At 41.7% G+C, this 23,033-nt stretch overlaps 1 protein-coding gene across 1 annotated transcript in view; it reads left to right on the forward strand.

Annotated features, from left to right (window-relative positions):
* The first annotated feature begins 2,518 nt into the window (after nt 1–2,518).
* The window catches only part of Nhsl2 (NHS like 2), a 79,842-nt gene continuing 59,327 nt past the window's right edge, over nt 2,519–23,033 (forward strand). Inside the window, exon 1 of the mRNA XM_047535533.1 lies at nt 2,519–2,798. Coding sequence (XP_047391489.1) covers nt 2,756–2,798 — 43 coding nt within the window. The 5' untranslated portion in view covers nt 2,519–2,755. The remainder of the gene's footprint in view (nt 2,799–23,033) is intronic.

The following is a 23,033-nucleotide window of genomic DNA, read 5'->3' on the forward strand; positions in this document are numbered from 1 at the left end:
ACTGCTGGATCTGAGGATGGAGATGGCCCTCCTTTCCCACTGTCATCTGGCCTCTAACCCCCCAATCATCAAGTCCATGTTATAGAAACTTACACCAACTCTTTTCACACCCAGCAACAGTAGTTTACCTGGACATCAGCCAAATGATCCCCCAAACCTGAGTTTGAGTGATAAAAGACAAATATTGACTAAGAATCTAATTTGTAGAGTCTTCAAGTCTCAATGTGACTCTTGCCATACATAAAGGCAGTTCCCATTACAGTAATAGCAACCAGCCCCAACCCAGGGTGTTCTGGAGTGAGAAGTGGCCTGAGAGAAGGATGACAAACTCAGGACTGTATGAAGCAGATCAGAGGTCATAGCTAGTGGGAGAACCAAGTCAAGGATAAGGCCAGCAACATTTTAGAATGGAGACCTTCCTGAGCCTTAGATGGAAACCCCAGGGTGTTGGTCAGAGAGGCATAGTAGGGACACTAGAAAACACAGGCCAACTCTAGCAGAGCTGAGGCAGGCAGATATGTTGTAGTTATTAACTCATTCAGTCCATATAACAACTTTATGTTATATGTTATGTGTAGTTTTATTATCTCCTAAAAGGGGATATATAGATTAGAAACTGTAAATTATATAACTGATGTATAGCTGAGAAAGGTTAATTAGCTTGCCCAAGGGCACACAGGCAGTAAATGGTAAGGCTGGGATTTGAGCCCAGGCAGTAGGGTTCGCAGGGCTGTTTTCTTAGCCCTCCTGCTAATCTACCAATGGGAGGAGGTAAAATGTTCAGGCTGTCTTTGTCCTCTGTACTATCTGGGCTTTAGACTGGATTTCAGTTCCTAGCAAGAATTAGGAATTAGCATAATGGTTCTCAACCAGGGGAGATTTAGAACAATATCAATGCCTGGGCCCCACCCTTCAGGAATTCTGTTTTCACTGGTCTGGGATGAAGTCCAGCATGCAAGGAGCACAGAGAATAGGGTGGAATAGCAGTTTGCACAGAAGTTCCTCAACTTAAAAATACACACCATCTCTTGGGAGAGATGACAAACATCTAACTCCCATCCGTAGCTCTGCCTCTCCCTCTAGCTATGGCTCTTTCCTCTCTAACCACAACCAGATTTCCTGAGAGGTATCTCCAATCCCCTCCTATTTCCCTCCTTAACCTGCTGCAGTATGGCCTCTGTGAAGCCATTTTTGCCAAGGTCACACCCCTACCCCACACCATCCCTGTGTTGCTAAAGTGAACAGTCACTGCTCAGGACCCAATCTGCTACTGACATGCTTGAATGTGATAGGTGATTTTAACCATTTGTTGCCCCTAGAAACTCACCCTGTCCCAACCTCAGAAACACAATGAAGTCTCCTTGTCCTGAGATTTCACCTCAGTCTTTTTCTGATGGCTTCTGTACTGTGCCTACAAATGCATTCTAAAGGTGGAAGATCCATAAACCCAGGCCCTGCCCTCAAATAATTGAAAGTCTTGTTAATACATGTGCTTTTCCCTCAAATTCCTTCCCTCAAGCTGCTTCCCTATCTGTGTTCCTAGCAGAGACAGAAAAAAGCAAAGCTCATGCTGAGTCTCTTTCCACTCTGTTAGCAAGAACCAGCAATGCCTCCCTTCTGATTAGAAGATGGTTACTGGGACACAGGCTCAGTCCCTTGCCCATGCATATTTCACCAGTATAGTCTTTTAGTATTGAGTAACAAAGGAGTCTCTTTGCAACCAGGTTTCTGGCATACACAACTTGTTTCCTGGATCCTCGTCCTTCTAAACACACAGAAACAAATTTGAACAAGATATATTTTCAGTGTTGTAAAGCCAGTGATTCTCTCATGATTTGTGCCCTAAGAAACAGACTTTGCTACAATCTGCAATCCATTGACCAGGGTGGGGCTGGAAGAAGCAGTGTGAGGAAGGTCAACAGGCTTCTCCTGGTGTCCTGGAGAGCTAGGTTGGACTCCAAATCTCAATGTTTTCTAATTGTTGGGCCTTGGGAGGACCCCCACCCTGTTCCTTGCTGGACCTCAGTTTTCTCCCCTGTTAAATGGTCCATGGCAAAGATGATAGGAATGAGATGACCTCTCTATGCTCTCTAGTAGACCCTCTCTGAGTGCTGGGGAAATGAAATTGAATTGTATCCAGCCATAGTTCACAGACTTGCCCCAGGCTAAGAGAGAAAGTGTGTGTGCAAGAGAGACTTGCAAAAAACAAGGCCTATCTCTGTACACGTCTCTCCTCTGGGAAGGAAGGGGCCTGTGCGGTGACAATAGACTAGGGGCGCTGACTCAGACAGCCAGTTCCTGTTCATTTCCCTTCCCTGCAGGACAGCAGCTGAGCCGGAGTTCAGTCCTCTGTGCACGGCTCTGACTCGGGCCTTTGGCTGAGAACTTTACCTAGAGAAAGATAAGCCCAACTCACAAATAGCTTCCCTTACCAGTCCCGCTGTGATTGGGGGGACAGGACCAGTGTGGCTGTGGGTGTAGGGTGGGGGAAATCTCACTTTTTGAATCAGAACTTGCTGGGCTGCCCAGGGACAACTTCACCAGGCAAAGGAGCATGTGATTGATGGGATCAAACTGACCCAGCCGGGGTGCTGGGAAACAGACATCAGGAAGAATCCCTAGGCACCCCACTGAGGAGCCCGGGAACAGGGTTTGGAACAGCCTGGAGCTCTGTCTCCAGTGCGGGCCGGCAACATATTTTTCTGTTGTTTGAGGATTGACTGGAAGTGGATCCTTGGTTATCCACACTGCTAGGATGGAAAGAGCCGAATCTCTCACCCTCTTCTGGAGTCGGGGAGGTGAGTTGTTGCGGAAGGAGGGTCGTGTGCTCAGCAGAGGGGAGAAGGGAAGGAATTGGGATTCATGGTGGAGAAGATGCTTTCTGCAGTCAGAGCTGTGGGGCAGCAGCCTGGGTTGTCTTGGGAGTGGGTCCTTTAGTACTAGAGGTGTGTGTGGTGTGCAAGGAGGAGAAGGACGGTCACTTGGCAAAGATGCTGTACAGGGGATTTGCAACTGGGTGGCTGTGGAGCTGGAGAGAGTGAATGTGTTCACATCCCAACACTGATATTCTGGGTCTCTAAAGGGATAATAAAAATGACTGAAGAATTGTTTGTGCATATGTGCATGTAAGCATCTCTTACTTTCTATAAGTCAGCATGGATTCTGCATCCTTGTCCCACAGAAGGATCTTGGTCAGTCTTGGGGCTTTACCCATCTCCTGAACTCCTGCTAATATGCTGAATGTTTTTGCAATCCTGAGGCATAATGAGTGGCCAGAAAGAGGTGCCTATTACTAGTTGCTTCTGAACACAGGTTACTCCCAAGCAATCAAGTACTTTCTAGTCACAGTTCAAGTCAGACCTCTCAGTACTAAGATAGAATGAAGTTCATATTCTTGTGCCATACCAGCACCCCTCCCTGGCTTCTGTGAAGAGGATAAGCCAGGTTGGGGGAGATAATAACTCAATTATGTTCCTGGAAATGTGCAGGAAACTATTATGGTGTCAGAAATAGTCAACAGGACAGACTATGAGTCCATGCGGTGTCTCGGGGATTCTGGTTGGCCCTTTATGGCAAGAGTATGTTCAAAAGGCATTTATGAGCTTAAGTCATTAAAAAAACTGAGTGATGAGATAAAAAACAAAGTTCTGTGATGAACATGTACTGCTTGGCATGGAGAATAATCAGGGGAAAGAAGTGTTTAGTCTTCAGGTCTTTGAGGTGCTGTCACAGGGTGAAGTGAGTAAATGAAGTCTGAGTGGGGCCTCCAGTGGCAGAGTTGGGGCCTTTACACAAGGAAGAACTTTCTAACAGACTCTCCAGGGATTCAATGGGTGACCTTCAATAGGATGAAGGCTGTGGGTACCTTTGGGCACATTGTCTTCAGTAAAGAGAGACCTTGAGAAAACAAGGGTATGTGAAAAACCAGCCTTTCTCTTCGGAGGGAGAGGGAGACAGAGAGAGGGAAGGAGAGGCAGCCCTCACCTGGAATGAAGGCCCAGCCTCACCCTGCAGTTGGCTCCCTCCTTCTACCTCCGCAGCCTCTCTCCTGGTTCAGGGACCCTCATTCCTCTCCTTTTCACTGGGCCCCCTGTTTACACTCTCTAGCACATTCTCCATTCTGCAACCAGAGTGAGCCTTTAAAAAACAGACCTGGCTGTTCAAAACTCTTTACTGACCTCCCATCACCCACTGCTAAAAGTCCCAATTTCTTTCTCTTCTCTATTGCCTCCTTTCTACTCTAAAAACAGAGCAGAGATAAGATCGTTTCTCACTCTAATACAACTCTGACATTTCATAAATCTATGTCCTAGACAACTGGAAAGGGCTATATTTAACCTTCCGTCTTGTAGCTTTTAATGGAGGGACTTGCTGAAGGCACTGCCTTCTAATGCTACAGGAGACTAGAGTCTTGTCCTTGTTGTCTGCCAGCCAAGCCCAGCCATAACCTGGAGAGGCCAAACCTAACCTCTCCCTCCAGTGTTGTGGTCAGAATGCTTGGTCAGCCCTCTACCCGAGAGAAACCATCTCCCCTGTCTCTAGGTGAAGGAAGTCACTGTCCCATACTCTGGAGCATGTCCTCTTAGCTTTCTTTTCTGTAGATATGTGAAAGACTCTTCATTGACACCATAGCTGGGATTAGTGGGTGACTTGTGAGCACAAGCATAGGATGGACAGGGCCTGGAGGTATGAGCTGTGAGCCTGGGCCAGGAGAGGGAGCCAAGAGAGAAGAAGAGAAGAAAATATGTTGTTAAGAGTCTGGTCATACCACAGGAGGTAGGGAGAAAGTGATGCTAACTGAGGTGGCAGGCCCTGTATGAGAAGTGTTGAATATTTTGCCCCATGTGACCCTCACAACAATCCTGAGGTAGACACTAGCATTACCCATATTATACTCCAGTGAGGAGGCTGGGGTTCAGAGCAATTAAGTGACATAACCAACATCATACTAGCTAGAAAGTGATAGAACTGAGGTAGAACCCAGGCCTGCCAGACACCAAAGCCTAGTTGCTTTGCCAAGGCCCAGGATGTCCCTGGCTGAATTCATACTGTTCTTTGGAACCGTTCTTATGTACTAGCCTCCTTTCTTTCCTTGTGTTTCTTTTATAAACATGTGTGCTCCTGGCAGGCTCTTAACATGGTCATAACCTAGAGCCCTGGCCCACCTCAACCTTTGCCCCTAGCTAAGGAGTCAGCCCTTAGCTGGGATTTCTTGATGGTTGAGATTTCTTGATGATTGGGATTTCTTGATGGTGTTCCTGCTGTCAGGCCTCATGGGCTGATATCTCTTGTATTCTGTTCTCTTCTGTCTTGCAGATAACAGCTACTGGTACCAGCACTAAAGCAATAAGCTATACTATCCCTTTTTCCATATCTGTCTTCCTAGACTGCTAACACTAATCTCCCCATTCTAATGACCTAGGGCAAATTGTGTTCGAGCTGCAAAATGGAAAAATAGGAGATTCTCTAAGGGCCCTTCCAGTTCCTAATGGTAGGATTTCCAGGGTCTGCCTTTCTGCCTAGTCCTAGCCTTGTTGGCTTCTCACCTACAGTGTTGGGGTGAGAGTCACTATGGGCACAGGATTGGAAAACATCATTGAGCCAAGTAATTCCTCCAGGACTAGTGGGCAAAGCAAATGACAGAATAGTGATAACAGTCATAAATGCAGGGCCTTTTTTTGTTTACCAACTTTTCACAGTAGGCAGTGGTAGGGAGGGGGACTCCAAGGTGATTTCAATGGCACATGCTACAACTGTAAAGAACATTGAATTACATAGTAAGAAAATTATTCTCTTTTGAGTTTTCTGATTACATCAAGGAAAATGCTCAGTGAGGCACTGTTCTTCAACCTCTCTAATGTTTCCTAACCAAGCTAAAACAGGTGTCAAAGACAGGGACTGTTGACAATATTACATAGAATTTAATTACTCTTTTGTGTTTCGTTGTATTTCCTTTTACATTTATTTTCTAGTTATGGTAAGTGATAGTCCTTTTGCTGTTGTTGTTTTAGTGGTTCTGGGGATTGAACTCAGGGCCTTAGCCTTTGTATATGCTCTATCATAGAGCTACATCCCCAGTCCTTTGTTTTAGTTTTTAATTGCCAAGTAAAATTTCTTTTAATATAAATATATTCAAGCAAAAAATATTCATTTAGAGAAAAAGATCAAATGAATAGTAAATAAAACCATTAGTGCCTAACCATGACAAAACTTGTTGAAGTGGAAACAAAATGGCTGCAGTTCAGTCATTACTGCAATGTGGCATTCTTTTCACAGTTGTTTCCTGAGCACCAAGTTGCTCAGTATGGTATAGAAGGCCCTGCATCATCTGCCTCTACTACTGTCCCAGACTTTATTGCCTCCTTCACTCTCTAAAACCTGACACACTTTGTACTTTCCAGTGTACTGTACTCTGTCTGGACAGTTTATCCCACATCCCTTGCCAGCCCATCAAACTCATCTCATCCTTCAGGACTTGGTGGCTCCTGCTCTAGAAAGCCTTCCTTCAATGCTCAGGTTGAGCTTAGTTTAGCACCAGTTCCTTGTTTCTGTTGTAGCATGTCTCAAATTGCTGTAATTATTTGTTTATAGGCATATATCTTCTACCTTTTAGTTCCAGAACCATTTTATAAGAAAAACTTGGAGATAAGGGTGGGGATAAAAATGTAACAGTGACTGGGCCCTGGGGACAGTCCCAGCTCCTGACATCACTTGAATAGTCTTCCCAGATGCCATGCTAGAGCCTTCATAGGCCACAAATCCAACTTGGGGACTGCCTTTGGAGGGATCTTGCAGGTCACATGTAGGAAGTTGATTAGGAAACCTTCAGGATCAACATCTGGAGTCTAATGGAAAGACGCAGTATTGGTTTCAGGGAGGAGTTGAGCTGCAATGCTATCTAATGACAGTTGGACCCGACCCCTTGAGGATCTCTGGAACTAGGTTGACCCTTCAGAGTTGTTTCACTTTACCATGAGGTGACCAGTTCTTAGATGTAGATTGTCCCCAGGGAGGAAGCACAACTTGGGCAAGGGATGTCTGTCTGTGCAGCGGACTAGACATTTCCCAAGGAGGGCTGTCAGCTAGCAGCGTTTGTGTTGGCTGAGGGAATAAGGCCTAGTCCTGAAGGGGAACCTGGGTGTCATATCACAGTGTCCCCCACAGGGGTCTGGTCAGAGCCCTAGCAGCTTTAGTGCTGGGGAGGTAGTGAGAAAAGAACAATAGTTTGAGGAGGGTAGAGTGTGGCTATCAAGTATGTTGGTGACTGGCAGGGTCCAGTAAATACTTGTTAAAAGAATTAATGACTGGGTATAATATTGCAGTCACTATGCTTAGAGGATACAGTGGCAAACATGTCACCAGGAACTTCTGGCATAACTGGGACAATAGATATATAGAGGGGCTATTCTAGAACAATGTGGTAAGTGCTACATCTATGAAGTGTACCAAAGACTATGCTTCCGTTTATTTTGTTCTTGCTTCTCCCTTGGAGGCTTTATCATCTGAGCCTTCCCACAACCCTCTAAGGCACGATTTATTATCTTCAATCTGCACATGTGAAAAGTAAGATTCATAGATTTGCTTTAGACTTCACCGAAGGTCAGATCCCCCAAGCTGGGATGGCCCCCAGCAAGGTCTGCCTTCATAACCCATGCCCTTTCCGCTATTCCACCAGCCCCCCTTAAAGACATGCAGTCCTTTGTAGTTTGTAAAACGCTTATTGTATGTTTCATCTTGACACAGCTTTGCAAGATAACAAAATAAGGGTGTCAAAAGAAAGAAGATTTTTACCTTTATTTTCTTAACCTGCCTGGCATGCTTTCAGAAATAGATATATTCAGATCAGATTTTATCAGTGACATTTTTATACTGGTTTTCTTTTTCCTACACATTCTTAACCACCTGTGAAATTCTGCCTTTGCACTCATCTGTTCTTCCATATCTTGTCTCAAAAGTGAGAAATTTGTGAACAAAATCCAGTTAGTTCCTTTGGAGCTGTTGGCGGGGGATGGAGGTTTTTGTAATTTTTCAGCCTTACTCAAAAAAGTAAAACATTCTTGGTTTGAAACATGAAAAATTATGGAACCATGAATATGTCTGATTTTATGTGTTATTACTACTCTAGGAGATATTTTGCTTGAGTGGGTGGAGGTATAGTCTGGAGAACAGGCCACTTAGAGACAACTGACTCTCAGGCAGAGCAGCTGTTCCCAGTTCCTTCTCCAACACCCATCAGCTATGTCCTCTCCCTGACCTTTGTGCCTACCTTCTTCCTCAAATCTAGACCAAGTCCTTTTTTCCCCCTCTTCATTCCCTGCTTAAAAGATCCCTCAAGGCCTCCTTTACTGTCAAATGCCAAGGTACTTTTTGAGGTGGAACAAAAATAATTCTACTGTCTCTTGCAATAGATTTCATTGTGGTCTGCCTGGTCTCAGAATCGGCCTAAAGCAAAGCATTTCTCTAGAGTTTTCATAGCAGAAGCTATCACATTGTAGAGATCTAACAGTTGTTCTGTGTTCCAGAGGAGAAAAGTCTTCATACATTCCCAGCAAAAGCAAAGGTACATGTTCTGTGACCACACCTGACCCTTACATGTCTTCATTTCCCATCACTATCACAGGACCCTAATTAAAATTTCCTTTCTCTATGGAACTAACAAAATACCATGCTGACTTTATCTATTATGCAAGGGCACCTTCATTTCTACTGATTTCCTTTACTTCCTTATAGGGAGTGTATAATAAGTAATCAGGGCCTAAGTAGAGAGCAATGATCAACTTTAGGCTTTAGAAATTAGCAAAGTAAAGAAATCACCCTTATCGAAGAATAGTTTTCAGATATTGAAAACATGACTCTCATTCAAATATATAGTGATCACTCCATATATGTATGATATGTCAAAATACATTCTACTGTCATGTATAACTAAAAAGAACAAATAAAAAAAGAAATGCAAAAACCCAAATATATAGTGATCAATTGTTAAAGATTTCTTAAACTCATTGATGAAGGAACCACTATTATAGTAAAGTTGGTTTTAAGAAAGATACAAGAATTAAACATGGAATTACCTCAATTAGAATAACTATAGAGAAAAGATACCTCTGCATGAGTGTTCATAGCAGCATTGTTCACAATATCCAAAAGGTAGAAACAACCCAAATGCATTATATCCATATAATGGAATATTGTTCAGCCTTGAGTCTTGAAGACATTGTGGTAACTGAAAGAAGGCAGACATGAAAACAAATTTTGTATGATTCCATTTACATGAAATATCTAGAATATGCAAATTTTTAGGGGGCAGAAAGTAGATTAGAAATTACCAAGGGTTAGAAGGACAAAGGAATGGGAAATTACTGTTTAACAGATACAGTTTCTATTTGGAATGATGGAAAATTTTGGATCTAAATAGTAATGATGGTTGTACAACATTGTGGGTATAATTAATGCCAGTGAATTTTATAATTAGAAGTGCTTAAAATGGGGACTAGAGGTGTAGTTCAGTGGTAGAGGGCATGCCTATCATACTAGAGGCTTTGGGTTCAATCCCTAGCACCCCCACCAAACATGCTTAAAATGGCAAATTTTTCTTACACATATTTTACCTCAACAAAAAATAGCTTAAAAAAAGATGAGAGACTTCAAAGGAATTCTGAAATAATATTTAAAAGTTGAATACAAAACTGGATCATATTGTGGGATAATAGAATTGTAACCTTTGGGGCTATCTTTCCCACTGAACAAAATTAATTTTCATTTCTACGAGACAAATATCATTTGCAACTAATCAATCTTCTACAAATAAACTTCTAACTTCAAAGTCTGGGCCTTAATCAGTAATGACTGGTAAGTTCAGCATGGAAGAGGTTCTCATATGTTTCTTCAAGTGTGCTTGGTGATCTTTTTTGCCTTGTTGTCAAGCCTCAGATAATTTTTTCTTAACACCTTAAATAACACATGACAAAGAGCAACTCCTTTGCGGGTCTCTTTGTGGGTTAAGAGACTTAACTTTAGCTTCAAGGCCTTACTCTCATGGGTATTAGTATCTTGGTGACTTCTGAGACTGCTTTGCAAGGCTGCTTGGGTCCATATTGCACATCACTGTCAGACTGACTTTTCAAAGTGCCACTTTCATTGTGTTCCTTCCACACACAAAAACCAAAATGACTCCTGATCTAGCCACTACTTGCTAGGCAAGCTCTCAGAAGTATCTGGAATTTAGCCTGGCTAGAGATTTGGAAAGGAAATCTCAAGTGTCCTCCCTCTGGCTGTGTCTCCCCTGTTTCCATACCTTTGCTCCCCCCGTGAATGCCCCTGGCCTATCTCTTAGACTAACTGGCTTATGGCAATGTTTCCCAAATTTTAACCATCCATGTACCACAATCACAAATTTTGTTTACTAATTGTACTATTTCCTAACTTTAAAAAAAATCTCTTTTCTAAAAATTCTTCTTGCCCAATGCTGCTGAGTTGATGTACTGGTTAAAGAAAAAAGTTCATCAGTGTACCATCTCAAGTGACCTTCATTTCCTACTAATTGTGTTCTGATAGTTTGGTATATTTGGCCACACAGGAAGATGGTGACCTATTTCTGCCTCCAACATGCAGCCCTGACCTAAGCACATGGTGAGGCCTTACAACATACCCTTTGGTTGACTGACTGTCCTGTTTTCTTTAGCTTCCCATCAAAGTGCTCATGGCTTTCACTTTGTCCCTTTTGTGTGCACAGAAACATTGAAAACATACTTCCTGTCCTCCAGGAATTTATGTCCTGAATGGGGAACAAAAGCAGGTGTTCTAGACAAGCCAGGCTTGGTCATTTTCTTCTTGTGTCACTCTGAACAAGAAGCTTCCCTACCTGTCAGTTTGCTCATCAGTGAGATAACAATAATGAATGCCTGCTTTACTATGTCAGAAACTGGATGAAACTTTCAAATGATGTTTGAGTACTTTGTAAACAACAGAGTGATACCCACATTTTAGCTAAATGATTCCCTGAAAGTTAAATAACAAAGCAAGATAGTCAAATAAAGTATGCTACAAAGCAGTTCCAAATGAATCCTTATGATACTCTAGGCAGAAGGATTCCAGAGACCTTGCTTCAGATAGTTGGGTCATGAGACATGAGTGCAAATTCAGTAAGTTGGGTGAGGTAAGGGGAGGACCTAGGTGTGGAGCATGAAGGAAGCAACTTGAATCCTGGGGAGACATTATTTAATTTGTCACCCATTGTTTGGGGCTGGTAAGGTAGCTAGTTGGGCTCTACAGAGGGAAGTGTGAACAGGCAGTGGGAAAGAAGGCAAGGTGAGCTCAGCCTCTGGAAACCTCTAGTGCCAAACCTAGCCAGGCCTTTCTGTTGGGAGAAACCACTGTAGGATTTTTTTTGTTTTGTTTGTTTGTGTGTATAGTATTGGAGATTGAATCCAGGACCTCACACATTCTAGGCAAGCACCCAGCCCTTTTTATTTTCTTTTGAGAGAGAGTCACACTAAATTTCCCAGACCAACCTAGAACTTGCTTTCCTTTTGCCTTAGCCTCCATAGTAGCTGAGATTACAGGTGTGTGCTACTGTTCCTGGCTCAATGCAGGCTCTTGAATGGAGAAATATGTGAAGAAACCAAGTTTTAGAATGCAGATTCCTCCAAGACCAGAGCTGCTTTTTCTTCTCATATTTTAATTATTAATTATGTGTTCCATTACAAAATAAAATATAGTCATTCCTCAATATCCTCAGGGGATTGGTCTCAGGACCTGCCCCAGACGCCAAAATTTGCAGATGCTCAAAATGGTGTAGTATTTGATATAACCTACACACATCCTCCCAGGTACTTTGTCATCTCTAGATTACTTATAATAGCTAATGCAACATAAATGCTATGTAAATAGTTGTTACACAAAGTAATGCTCCTGCTTATCCCTAATCCACCATTCCTACTTTAACAGTCCCCCTCTCAAGAAGCAACCACAGATGTCCATTTCTTACATGTCCTTCCACAGATGATCTCTGTACATGCAAGTGGGTATGCGTGGAAGGAGAGAAAGAGAGTGAACATAACTGGTAACAGACGATACATAACATTCAGTGTCTTGCTTTTTCACCTAAGACTGTATCTTAGAGAACATTCTTTATCAGCTATATTTAGCTATATAATTCTAAATTGCTTCAAAGTATTCCATGACATGGTAGAACCACAATTTATCTAACCTCTCTTCTGTTGAAGGAGGATTGTTGCCAGTATTTTGCTATTACACATACTACTTCAATGTATATCTTTGTTCATGTGTTTTTCTATGTAGTATATCTGTAATGTAATTCTCTAAAAGTGGAATTGGTGAATAAAAAGAGATGTGCACTTGAATTATTTATAAATGTGTTTATTTCTAAAGTATAGATAATGATTGTATACATTTATGGGGTATAATATGATAATTTGATGCATGATTACATTGTATAATGATCAACTCAGGATATTTAGAATATCCATCAGCTCAAGTGTTTGTAATTTTTTTATTTGTTGTAATTATATATGACAGTAGAAAGCATTTTGACACATCATACGTAAATGGAGTATAACTTCTCATTCTTCTGGTTGCACATGATATAGAATCACATGAGTCATGTAGTCATATATAATTCATTCTATTATCCTTCCTACCCAATATCTCCTCCCCTCCCTTCACTCCTCTATGCCTAATCCAAAGTACCTCTACTCTTTCCTAGCCATCCCTCTTATTGTGAATTAGCATCTGCATATCAGAGAAAACATTTGGTTTTTGTTTTTTTGGGGATTGACTATTTCATTTAGCATGACATTCTCCAGATCCATCCGTTTACCTGTAAATGCCATAATTCCATTCTTTTTAAAGGCTGAGTAATATTCCATTGTGTATATATACCACATTTTCTTTATCCATTTATCTGTTGAAGGGCATCTAGGTTTGTTCCATAGTTTGACTATTGTGAATTGAGCTGCTATAAACATTGATGTGACTGCATCACTGAAAACCTTTGCTACATGCACCTCAGATAGAGCATTAATCTCCAGGATATATAAAGGACTCAAAAAATCTCAACACCAAAAGAAACAAATAACCCAATCAATAAATGGGCTAAAGAACTAAACAGACACTTCACAGAAGAAGAAATACAATCAATCAACAAATATATGAAAATTTTTCAACATCTCTAGCAATTAGAGAAATGCAAATCAAAACTACTCTAAGATTTCATCTCATTCCAGTCAGAATGGCAATTATTAAGAATACAAGCAACAACGAATGTAAGCAAGGATGTGGGGAAAATGGTACACTCATACATTGCTAGTGGGACTGCAAATTGGTGCAGCCACTCTGGAAAGCAGTATGGAGATTCCTCAGAAAACTTGGAATTGAGTCACCATTTGACCCAGCTATCCCACTCCTCCATTCACATCCAAAGGATTTAAAATCAGCATACTACCAGTGACGCAACCACATCAGTGTAATTTTTTTTGCAGTGACAAAATCTGAAATACTCCCTTAGCTGTTTTTTAAGGATTTGCTTATTTTTTTTTATTTTATTTTATTTGGTGCTGAGGATCAAACCTAGGGCCTCACACATGCTAGGAAAGCACTCTACCACTGAGCCATAACCCCAGTCCCTCCCTTTTAGCTATTTTGATTTATATGATACAATGTTGTTTCGATTTATTTTGTACAAAGCTGGGGATCTAATACAAGGATTTGGACATGCTGGTCAAGCACCCTACTACTGAGCTATGCTATCTCAGCCCATATGATACAATACTGTCAACTATAATCATACTTCTACATAATAGCACACCAGAATTCATTCCTCTTATCTAGTTGTGTCTTAGTATCTTTTAACCAATCTCTCTCCATGTCTCTCTTTCCTCTATCCTCCTCGGCCTCTAGTAAACACTTCTCTACTCTCTACTCCTATGAGCTCAGCCTTTTTTAGATTCTGTATTTGAATTAAATCACACAGTATTTGTCTTTGTGTGATTGGCTTATTTCACTTATGATCTCTAAGTTTGTCCATTGTACCACAAATGGCAGGAATTTCTTCTTTTTTAAAGTTGAATCATACTCCATTGTGTGTATACACCACATTTTCTGTATCCATTCATCAGACAGTGGATACTTTAGTTAGTTCCATACCTCAGCCATTGTGAAGAGTGTTACAATAAATATGGTCAGGCAGATGTCTCTTCAATAAACTGATTTCATTTTTTTAAGTAATTTTTTGTGGTGCTGGGGATTGAACTCAGGGCCTTGTGCTTGCAAGGCAAGCACTCTACCAACTGAGCTATATCCCCAGCCCTGGTTTCATATTCTTTGAATATAAACCCAGTAGAGGGATTCCTGGATCATATAATAATTATTATTTTAAATTTTGTCAGGAACCTCTATACTGTCTTCCACAATGGCCATACTAATGAACATTCCCACCCACAGTGTGTAAATATTCCCTTTCCTCCACATCTTCACCAGCATTTTTTTCAGTCTTTATTTTGAGACAAGATCTTGCTAAGTTACTGAAGCTGGCCTCAGACTTGTACTTCTTCCTCAGCCTCCCCAGTTGCAGGAATTACAGGCATGCATCACTGCACCAGGCTTCATTGTGATTTGGTTTGCATCTCCCTAATGATTAATGATGTCGAGAATTTTTTTTTCATATATGTGTTGGCCATTAGTATGTCCTTCTGGAGGTGTCCAACAGTACTTTTGCCTTTTTTCCCCAGTACTGTGAATGGAACCCAGGCTTCATGCATGCTAGGCAAGCACTGTACCTCTGAGTTATACCTCCAGCCCCCTTTTTCTTTATTTTGAGACAGTCTTACTAAGTTGTCCAGACTGGCCTTTAACCTGTGATCCTACTGCTTTAGCCCCCTGAGTAGCTGGGATTAAGGTGTGTGCCACCATGTCCTGTTTTTGTCCATTTTAAAATCAGGATGTTTGGTATTTCAGCTGTTGAATTGTTTGAGTTCCTTGTGTATTCTGGATATCAACCCCTTGTCAAATATATAGTTTATGGATATTTTATCATATTCTGTAGGTTGTCTCTTTTCTCCGTTGATGATTTCCTTTGCTCCGCAGGGGCTTTTTGTTTGATGGAAACCCATTTGTCATGCATCTTAGACAGATAGTGCCAAATTTCCTTCCAAAGAAGTTCCTTCAGTGACCTTCCAACCAGTCATGTAGGAGAGTGCCTGTTCTTCTATATCCCCAGTCCTCATTACAGTCTGTAATAGACCTTTTAAATTTGTGCTTGGTGAACAGGATGGGAACCCAAGGTGGTGGATGGAGGTAGAGCCAGGGTAGGTAGAGGTCACCTGGTTGCTCTCCATGGGTCTAGTTGAGATTTTCGTAAAAGTCCTGGGGTGGATGTAGCTGGAAGCCTTGTGTCCTCAACACCTTAGGTATCTAGTGGCACTCAAGAGTACCCACAATCCACAAACTCACATAGTGCAAGTCCTTGACAGCCAGAAAAGCTTCTTTTGGTCTTTGCTACCCTCTTCCAGCTTATGGAGAACTATTTCTGGACCTCATTATATGCATTGAAAGTCAGGATCAGGAAGCTTAAGTGGCATTCTGTTGGCATAGAAGGACCTCCAGCAAAACCTATTTATATCCACTGTCCCCACATTCAGACACACACATTCATCCAGAAGACCAAATATAGAACTCAAGTGCTAGGTTCAGGGCTGGGGTTGTGGTTCAGTAGTAGAGCACTCACCTAGTATGTTCAAGGCACAGGGTTCAATCCTCAGCACTACATAAAAATAAATAAATAAATAAAATAAAGCTATTGTGTCCATCTCCAATGAAAAAAATTTTAAAAAGACCTAGGTTCATAAGTACAAGCCCAGCTTGTGAAGCACAGCTCTGCGTGGTCTGGGTCTCCAGGGGGATGTGATGGCCTCTTTCACGTCATAAGAACATGGGTATGCTTCAATTTCCTTGCATGGCAGGGTGCAAATATAAGGATTCATGCTGTCCCCAGCAGCTACTTCCCTTCACAACTGATGCCTCAGGAGCACTGAACAAGACAAGCACAACATTGATCACTTCCACAATTCACCCCGTCTTTGTCACAGCCTCTCCTGTTACTCTCCCACAATCTGTCTTTCTCACTCACTGTGGCTTCTTCTTACTGCCGTTTCCCTTGCATCTCCTGGTTTCTGGGCCACCTCACTGAACATGTTCCTCTGTATGTATGTATCACATCCATGCTCCCTAAGACAGAGGCTCTCATTGGGTCAGCTAGTCACTTTGTAATCTAGAATATCCTTATCAGCCTGTGTTTTCAGTGCAGAGCTCCTCATAGGTCATTGGGTACCCTCCAAACCAATTGAAAGGTGGCTAACCCTGACTCAGATTTAGGCTCTCTGGTTTGTTCATTTGTGACCTAAAGAATAATGCCTAAGTTGGGTGCAGTGTTGCAACCTGTAATCACAGCTACTTGGGAGGTTGAGGCAAGAGGATCCCAAGTTCAAGGCAAGCCTGAGCAACTTAGTAAGACCCTGTCTCAAAAAAAAAAAAAAAAAAAAGGTCTGCATATGAGTTTAATCCCCAGTACTACAAAAAAGCAAACAAACACAAACAAAAGAATTGTGCACAGTACAGAGAATAGTTCCTGCCACAAAGCAGTCACTCAATAAAATATTTATTACATAAGTAAATAGTAATCCAGAATTAAATAGTCACTTCTATCCATTTTGCTCAGAAGGGAGTAGGTGAGGCAGGTATGCAGAACATTGTAAGATTCCTCTATGATACATTGGGCTGACAAATTTAGCAAATTAGTTAACTGAGTTTCTGTTATTTTTCTATCTCCAAATTGAGTGGTGCAGTATTAAGAACACAGGCTTTTTCACCAAACATATCTGAGTTCAAATTCTGACTATCACTAACTATTTAGCCTCGGCCAAGTTCCTTGATTTCTCTACTTCTTTCTTTTAGGAGAGGGGTATCAGGGATTGAACTCAGGAGCACTAGGCTACTGAGCCACATCCCCAGCCCTATTTTGTATTTTATTTAGAGACAGGATCTCACTGAGTTGCTTAGTGCCTTGCCATTGCTGAGGCTGGCTTTGAACTTACCATCCTCCTATCAACCTCCTGAACCACTGGGATTACAGGCATGGGCCACCATGCCTGGCTTGACCTCTCCACTTCTGTTTTAGTTAGCTTTTGCATTGCTGCAATCAAAATATCCAACAAGGAAGAGTTAGAGGATGAAGTTATCTGGGGCTCACAGTTTCAGAGGTTTCAGTCTATTGATGGCTGACTCCATTGCTCTGGGCCCAACGTGAACCAGTATATCATGGCTGAAGGACATGGCAGAGGAAAAGAGTTCACCTCCTGGTAGACAGGAAGCAGATATTGGGGGAGGGAAGGAAACTCAGAAAGAGGAACCCTTCCAGGGCACCATCTTCCCCAGTGACCACCTTCTCCAGCCATGCCCACCTGCCTACAAATCCCACCTAGTCATTCAAATTAGGATGAACCGAATAGGTTACAGCTCTCACAGTCCAATCACTTTACTTCTGAACATTCCTGCATTAACTCAGGAGCTTTTGCGGGGACACCTCATATCTAATCCACAATAATTTACCAATAAAGTGAGTCTTACAATATGTATTTTGTTGTGTTGTGAAAACCAGTCTAGACAAAGAATGCAAAGTGTCCACTTCAGCACCCAGTACATAAAACATCCAAAAGGTATTATCTTTTGTGATTTTCTTTGTATTAGGGATTGAACCCAGAGGGGGCTTTTACCATTGAGGCACATCCCCAGCCCTTTTTATTTATTTATTTATTTTAATTTTGAGATAGGGTCTTGGTAAATTGCTGAGGCTGGCTTTGAACTTGCCTCAGCTTCTCAAGTCACTGGGATTACAGGTGTGTACCACTATGCCTGACTCTATTGTGATTCTTAAAGTAATCTTTTAGGTTAAACCTCCTGGTTTGTGTTCACTAAGATCCCAGTAAATGGAAGTTCACTTGCACTTCTAGAGGTAAGTTTGGATTTCTCAAGTCAGCACACAGCCAGGTACCACACACTCTTCCATTTATTGATTTTCATGACTAAAGGGAAAAGCTTTTCCTTTCTGCTAGTTGTGTAACTTTGAGACAAGGCAAGAAATCTCAACAATTTGCTAATATTCCTTTCAAATAGTCACCAATTCTTTCTCCCTCTGATAGTTCTATAACTTGAGTTTTATTTTACTCTCTGAACTATTTCCCCATTTTTCTCTAAATCAATTGCCAGCAAAGGTGCCTTTCCTGCAGATTTGGGGCTTTGGCTATCCCCACTTGGGTGTATTAAGAGTATCTCCATTTAATACACAGGCAATCATGAGTTACCTCCTGGGTACCGGATCCTGTGCTGTAAGCAACATTATTTCTTCAGTCCAGTAGTAAAGGACGTGGCCAAGAAAGGATCTGCTTTAACACTGCTTGCTCCCAGATTCCATGGTATTCTATGGGGTAGGTGGTTCACAGGTTATTTATCTGTCCTAGTCATCATTCATGGACATTGGGGAGGATGCCAGCTTTACCCTATTATGAACAATGTCTCAATTAACATTAGCATACATTTATCTGTGTGCACATATATGAATACTCCCCAGTATAGCTTTTTGAAAGTGGCAGTTACTGGATTAAATAGTGTATGAAGAGTTACTGTGAGTAAGTCCTAGAATATTGCCCTCAATATAAAAGGCTTAAAAGCTTACACTTCCAGCCAGGCATGGTGGTGCATGCCTCTGATCCCTGTTACTCAGGAGGCTAAGGCAGGAGGATTTCAAGTTCATAGCCAGCCTCAGCAACTTAATGAGACCCTAAGCAACTTAGCAAGACCCTGTCTAAATAAAAAACAAAAAGGGCTGAGGATGTTACTCAGTGGCTGAGCACCTCTGTGTTCAATCATCGGGAAAGAAAAGAAGGAAGAAAGGAAGGAAGGAAGGAAGGAAGGAAGGAAGGAAGGAAGGAAGGAAGGAAGGAAGGAAGGAAGAAAGGGAAAAAAGGTCACACTTCCACCCTTACTTCAGCTATTGCATGCCTACATATACACCATAGAGAGGGCTGGGGAGATAGCTCAGTCGGTGGAGTGCTTGCTGTGCAAGAAAAAGGCCCTGGGTTCGGACCCCAGCACCACAAAAAAAAAAAAAAAAAAGTCATATACACCATAGAGAAACTCATGTACTTAACAATGGTGGCACATATTGCATGAATTTTGTTGTTTTCAGTGCTGGGAATTGAACCTATGGGCAATCTGCCACTGTGCTTCATCTTCAGCCCTTTTTTATTTTTGTTATTTTGAGAAGGGTCTTGATAAGTTGCTGAGGTTGGCTTCAAACTTGCTATTCTCCTCCCTCAGCCTCCAGAGTTGCTGGGATTACAGAAGTACACCACCATGCCCAGTTGAATATTGTTTTTAAAAGCCAAAAAAAATTGAGAAACAATGAATAGCTAACTAAAATTGTTGTAGATTCAAACAATGGAATACTACCCAACATCAATATAACTGAAACACAGCTACCTATATCAACATATTTCTCACAAACCTAAGGTGGAACAAAGACAGCAAATTGTAGAAAGATATGTTCACTTTGATGCAATTTACAGTTTAAGAACATAGAAACCAATACTATATACCTTATTATTTATGAGCACATGTACAACACGTTCTAAAACATGCAGATGATTCCAGGATACCTAATTCAGGGTGATGCTTCCTCTGTGGGGTAGGAGAATGCGACTGGGGAGATACAGGAGCTTCAACTGGACCTGGAATACTTTATTTGTTTAGTAAAATGTTCAGGGGCAAAAATGTGAATGTACTTGTTCCTGATACTTGTATTTGTTCCAGTATACTGTTCCTGATACTTTTCTGTATGCTTACAATAGTCCATCATCTAAAAATAGAAAAAAAGAAAAGTAGGGCAGAGATTGCTGCTGCTCCTTTTTTTACAGATGAGGAAACTGAGTTTCTGACAGGCTCACAGCTCCATGGGGTCCCAGCCTTTCATTCAGGGGCACCTCGCATATTCAAGAGATATATAACATCCATAGAAAGAGACTTTTCACCCCAGTTCATTGAAAGCCTCTTCTCTCCCAGATGCCAGTATAAACCCTTGGGTTGGATTGCTTGGGTAAAATAATTCTTGGCTTCTAGATCTGCAAAGATGACAACTGAATTTTTACTGTGAAGCAACAATGTTGCAAAGCTCTTTCTGGAAACAAAATTTGGCCATGATGCTTACTGCAAGGAGTGTTGCCTGATTAGATGGCACAACAGGACCATCAGGCCTTATCAGCACCACTTGGTCTAAAACAGAAAGGGTGGGAAGGGCTGTCTCTTAGTGCTTGGCCCTGTTGCCGTGGCCCCTGTTGCCATGGTCCCCAAGCACTTTTGCTTATGATTTCTCTCAACTGATTGTAGCATCCATCAGCAAGCAGGACCCAGAAGCTCTCTCTGGCAGACTGAGAAGAAGGCTGCTAACAGAAAAGATAGGAATGAATAAGGGAAGTAATTAAACAAACACATAAAAAGAGTAGGTGGAAAGAATTTGGTGTGAGGCCCAGAAAACAGTTCGGTGAATTTTTAGGAATCTTAAGATGTGATTGAAGGGAGGTGGTTGGGTCATAATTTGCTGAGGGCCCATTATTTAGCTGCCATCTGGTACACGTATAGCAACTCTATGCCCTGGATTTTCCAGAATAGTCCCAGTTTCAAGTATACTATTTTATTTGTCAGACAAAGAATCCTGATTTTTGAATCAGAAAATAAGGTCACTGTAGTCAGAGTAGCTCTCTAAGTCATCCAGGAAAGCCTGATTTAGAATCCACCCCCTCATGGGTTGGCAGGGAATTCCCACAGTGCCTGCCCCAGGCCCTGAAGACCTGAGTGAAATGGCCCCTTACACAGTCAAGAAATAACAAAGTGCTTCTTGATTCGTTACTCCTTCTGCACTTCTGTAGCTCGTACCAGAGAATAGTCACAAAGGCGTGGAATTTTGACCTTCACAGAACTGAATTTCAGTATGCACTGATTAACTCTGTCAAGGTAGGCAATACTCTGAGCCTTAATTTCCCAATCTGTAAAATGAGAGCAATAATACCTATGACAGAGTTATTCTGATCAACAAGTGAGATATTCATTATCTTTGAAGCACTATAGGAATGTGTGCTGTTAAAAATTCACTCCACTCAACATTACATGTCTACTGTATGCTAGGCACAAGGCCAGTCCTGGGGACACAGGTGAGTAAAATAGACGCGGTCAGTATTGGTATGGAGTATTCAGCACACAGGAGTAGGCAGACATCAGCCAAATAATCACCCCATGCCAGGTGCAAGCAGGAGAGGGATGTAGCAGAATTCTTTTCTAAAAAGAAAACTGTGCAGGCTCAGAGTTTAGCTCTGTAATAAAGTGCTTGCCTAGCATGCATGAGGCCCAGGTTCCATCCCCAGCACTGCAAAGCAAATACATTAATTAAAAGCTAGCTGGCTGCTGTGGGGAGCCAAAAAGGGCAGGAGAGGTGCTGGGAAGCCACTTAGGAGGCTTCTGACAGTAATAACTGCTTAGATTAGGGTGGTATTGCCAGTGGCAAAAAAATTGTCAGACTCTAGATAGGTTTTAGAAATAGGATCAATGGAACTAGGTGATGGTCTGGAATTTAGGAGTGAGGAAAGAGGCAAGGAAGTATCTTAGCTAGTTGAGTCCAGGACTTGGGTCACTTGGAGCCATAAAGACAGTTCAAAGTCTGCCAAGGATCACTGCGTGGAGGGCTTCCATTTGTCCCCTTCTCCCTTCTGTACAACAGTATGAAGTCAACCCTTCAGTCCAGAAATAAGTTGTTAGACTTGATTGTTTTGTTTGTGGCACTGGGAATTGACAGGGTTGCTCTGTCTCGGAGCTATATCCCCAGAATGTTTTATTTTATTTTGATATAAGACCTTGCTAAGTTGCCCAGGCTGGTCTCAAACTTGGGATCCTCCTGCCTCTGCTTCCCAAGTAACTGGAATTACAGGTGTGTACCACTGCACCCAGTTTAGACTTGATCTTAAGTAACCATTTTGTATTTAAAATTTTTGCTTTTGTGTTGGAAAAAAAAAGCCAAATATGTGTCATTCTGGCATTATGTTGAATACAGATTTCCCCTTAAAGTTAAATCCTTTGTTTCCAAATATTGAACAGGATGTTACTTATTATAACATTTTCCATTAACTTAGGATGCTGGAAACATTCTTCAGTCTAGGTGATCTGGGGACCAGTGTATGTCTTTGGAATTGGATTCCTTTCAAACCTTTAGGCCAGTAGTTTTTATTCTAAGAAGCCAGAAGAGAAGAGGGCATGAATTAAAGGGGAGGAGGGGATGGGAAAGGCCAAAGACAAACTTGAGTTTCATAACAATTAATCATACTTAACCCCAGTAATCCATGCTTTATGGTTTCCAAGGGAATTTCATACAAATTTTCTTTTGTCATATTTTGCAAGTTTGGAACCACAGTCATTCCCCTGACTCCCAGTCCAGTGTTTTTGCTCCTTCGTACACTGCTGGGTCCTTAAAACATTCTCTTCATTTGGAAAGAGGAAGGGCAGGTTTTTGTAATCAACAAAAAAAGTTCCAAGAGACATTCAAGTCCCTTCTTTATTTGAAACAATTTATTCCATGTGCATTGAGCAAGAATGTAAAAGAAAAGTTGCTATTTTCCCACACCACTTGTCCCTTACACATATGGACAGGGCTTTCATTTCTCAATCCTTGCAGGCCCACCCTTTAGAAACTATTATCTACTTGACAATCGGCTGAGACCTCTTGTCTTTTTTATTCTCTCAATTAAACTCTAAGGACTGAGGTTCCCATCTGCCTTGAAGCAAACAAATCTCTTGTTATACCTGTTTCCCAGAAGCTAGAAAGCTCTTTTTCCTTTCTCCAATCTCTATAGCTTTCTTTTCAGAACCCTTGAACCTCATAGTGATTTTTAACTGCAGGTGGCAATTAAATTAGTTTCCCT

The sequence above is a fragment of the Sciurus carolinensis genome, chromosome X (assembly GCF_902686445.1).
Source record: "Sciurus carolinensis chromosome X, mSciCar1.2, whole genome shotgun sequence".
Taxonomy (NCBI): Eukaryota; Metazoa; Chordata; class Mammalia; order Rodentia; family Sciuridae; genus Sciurus; species Sciurus carolinensis.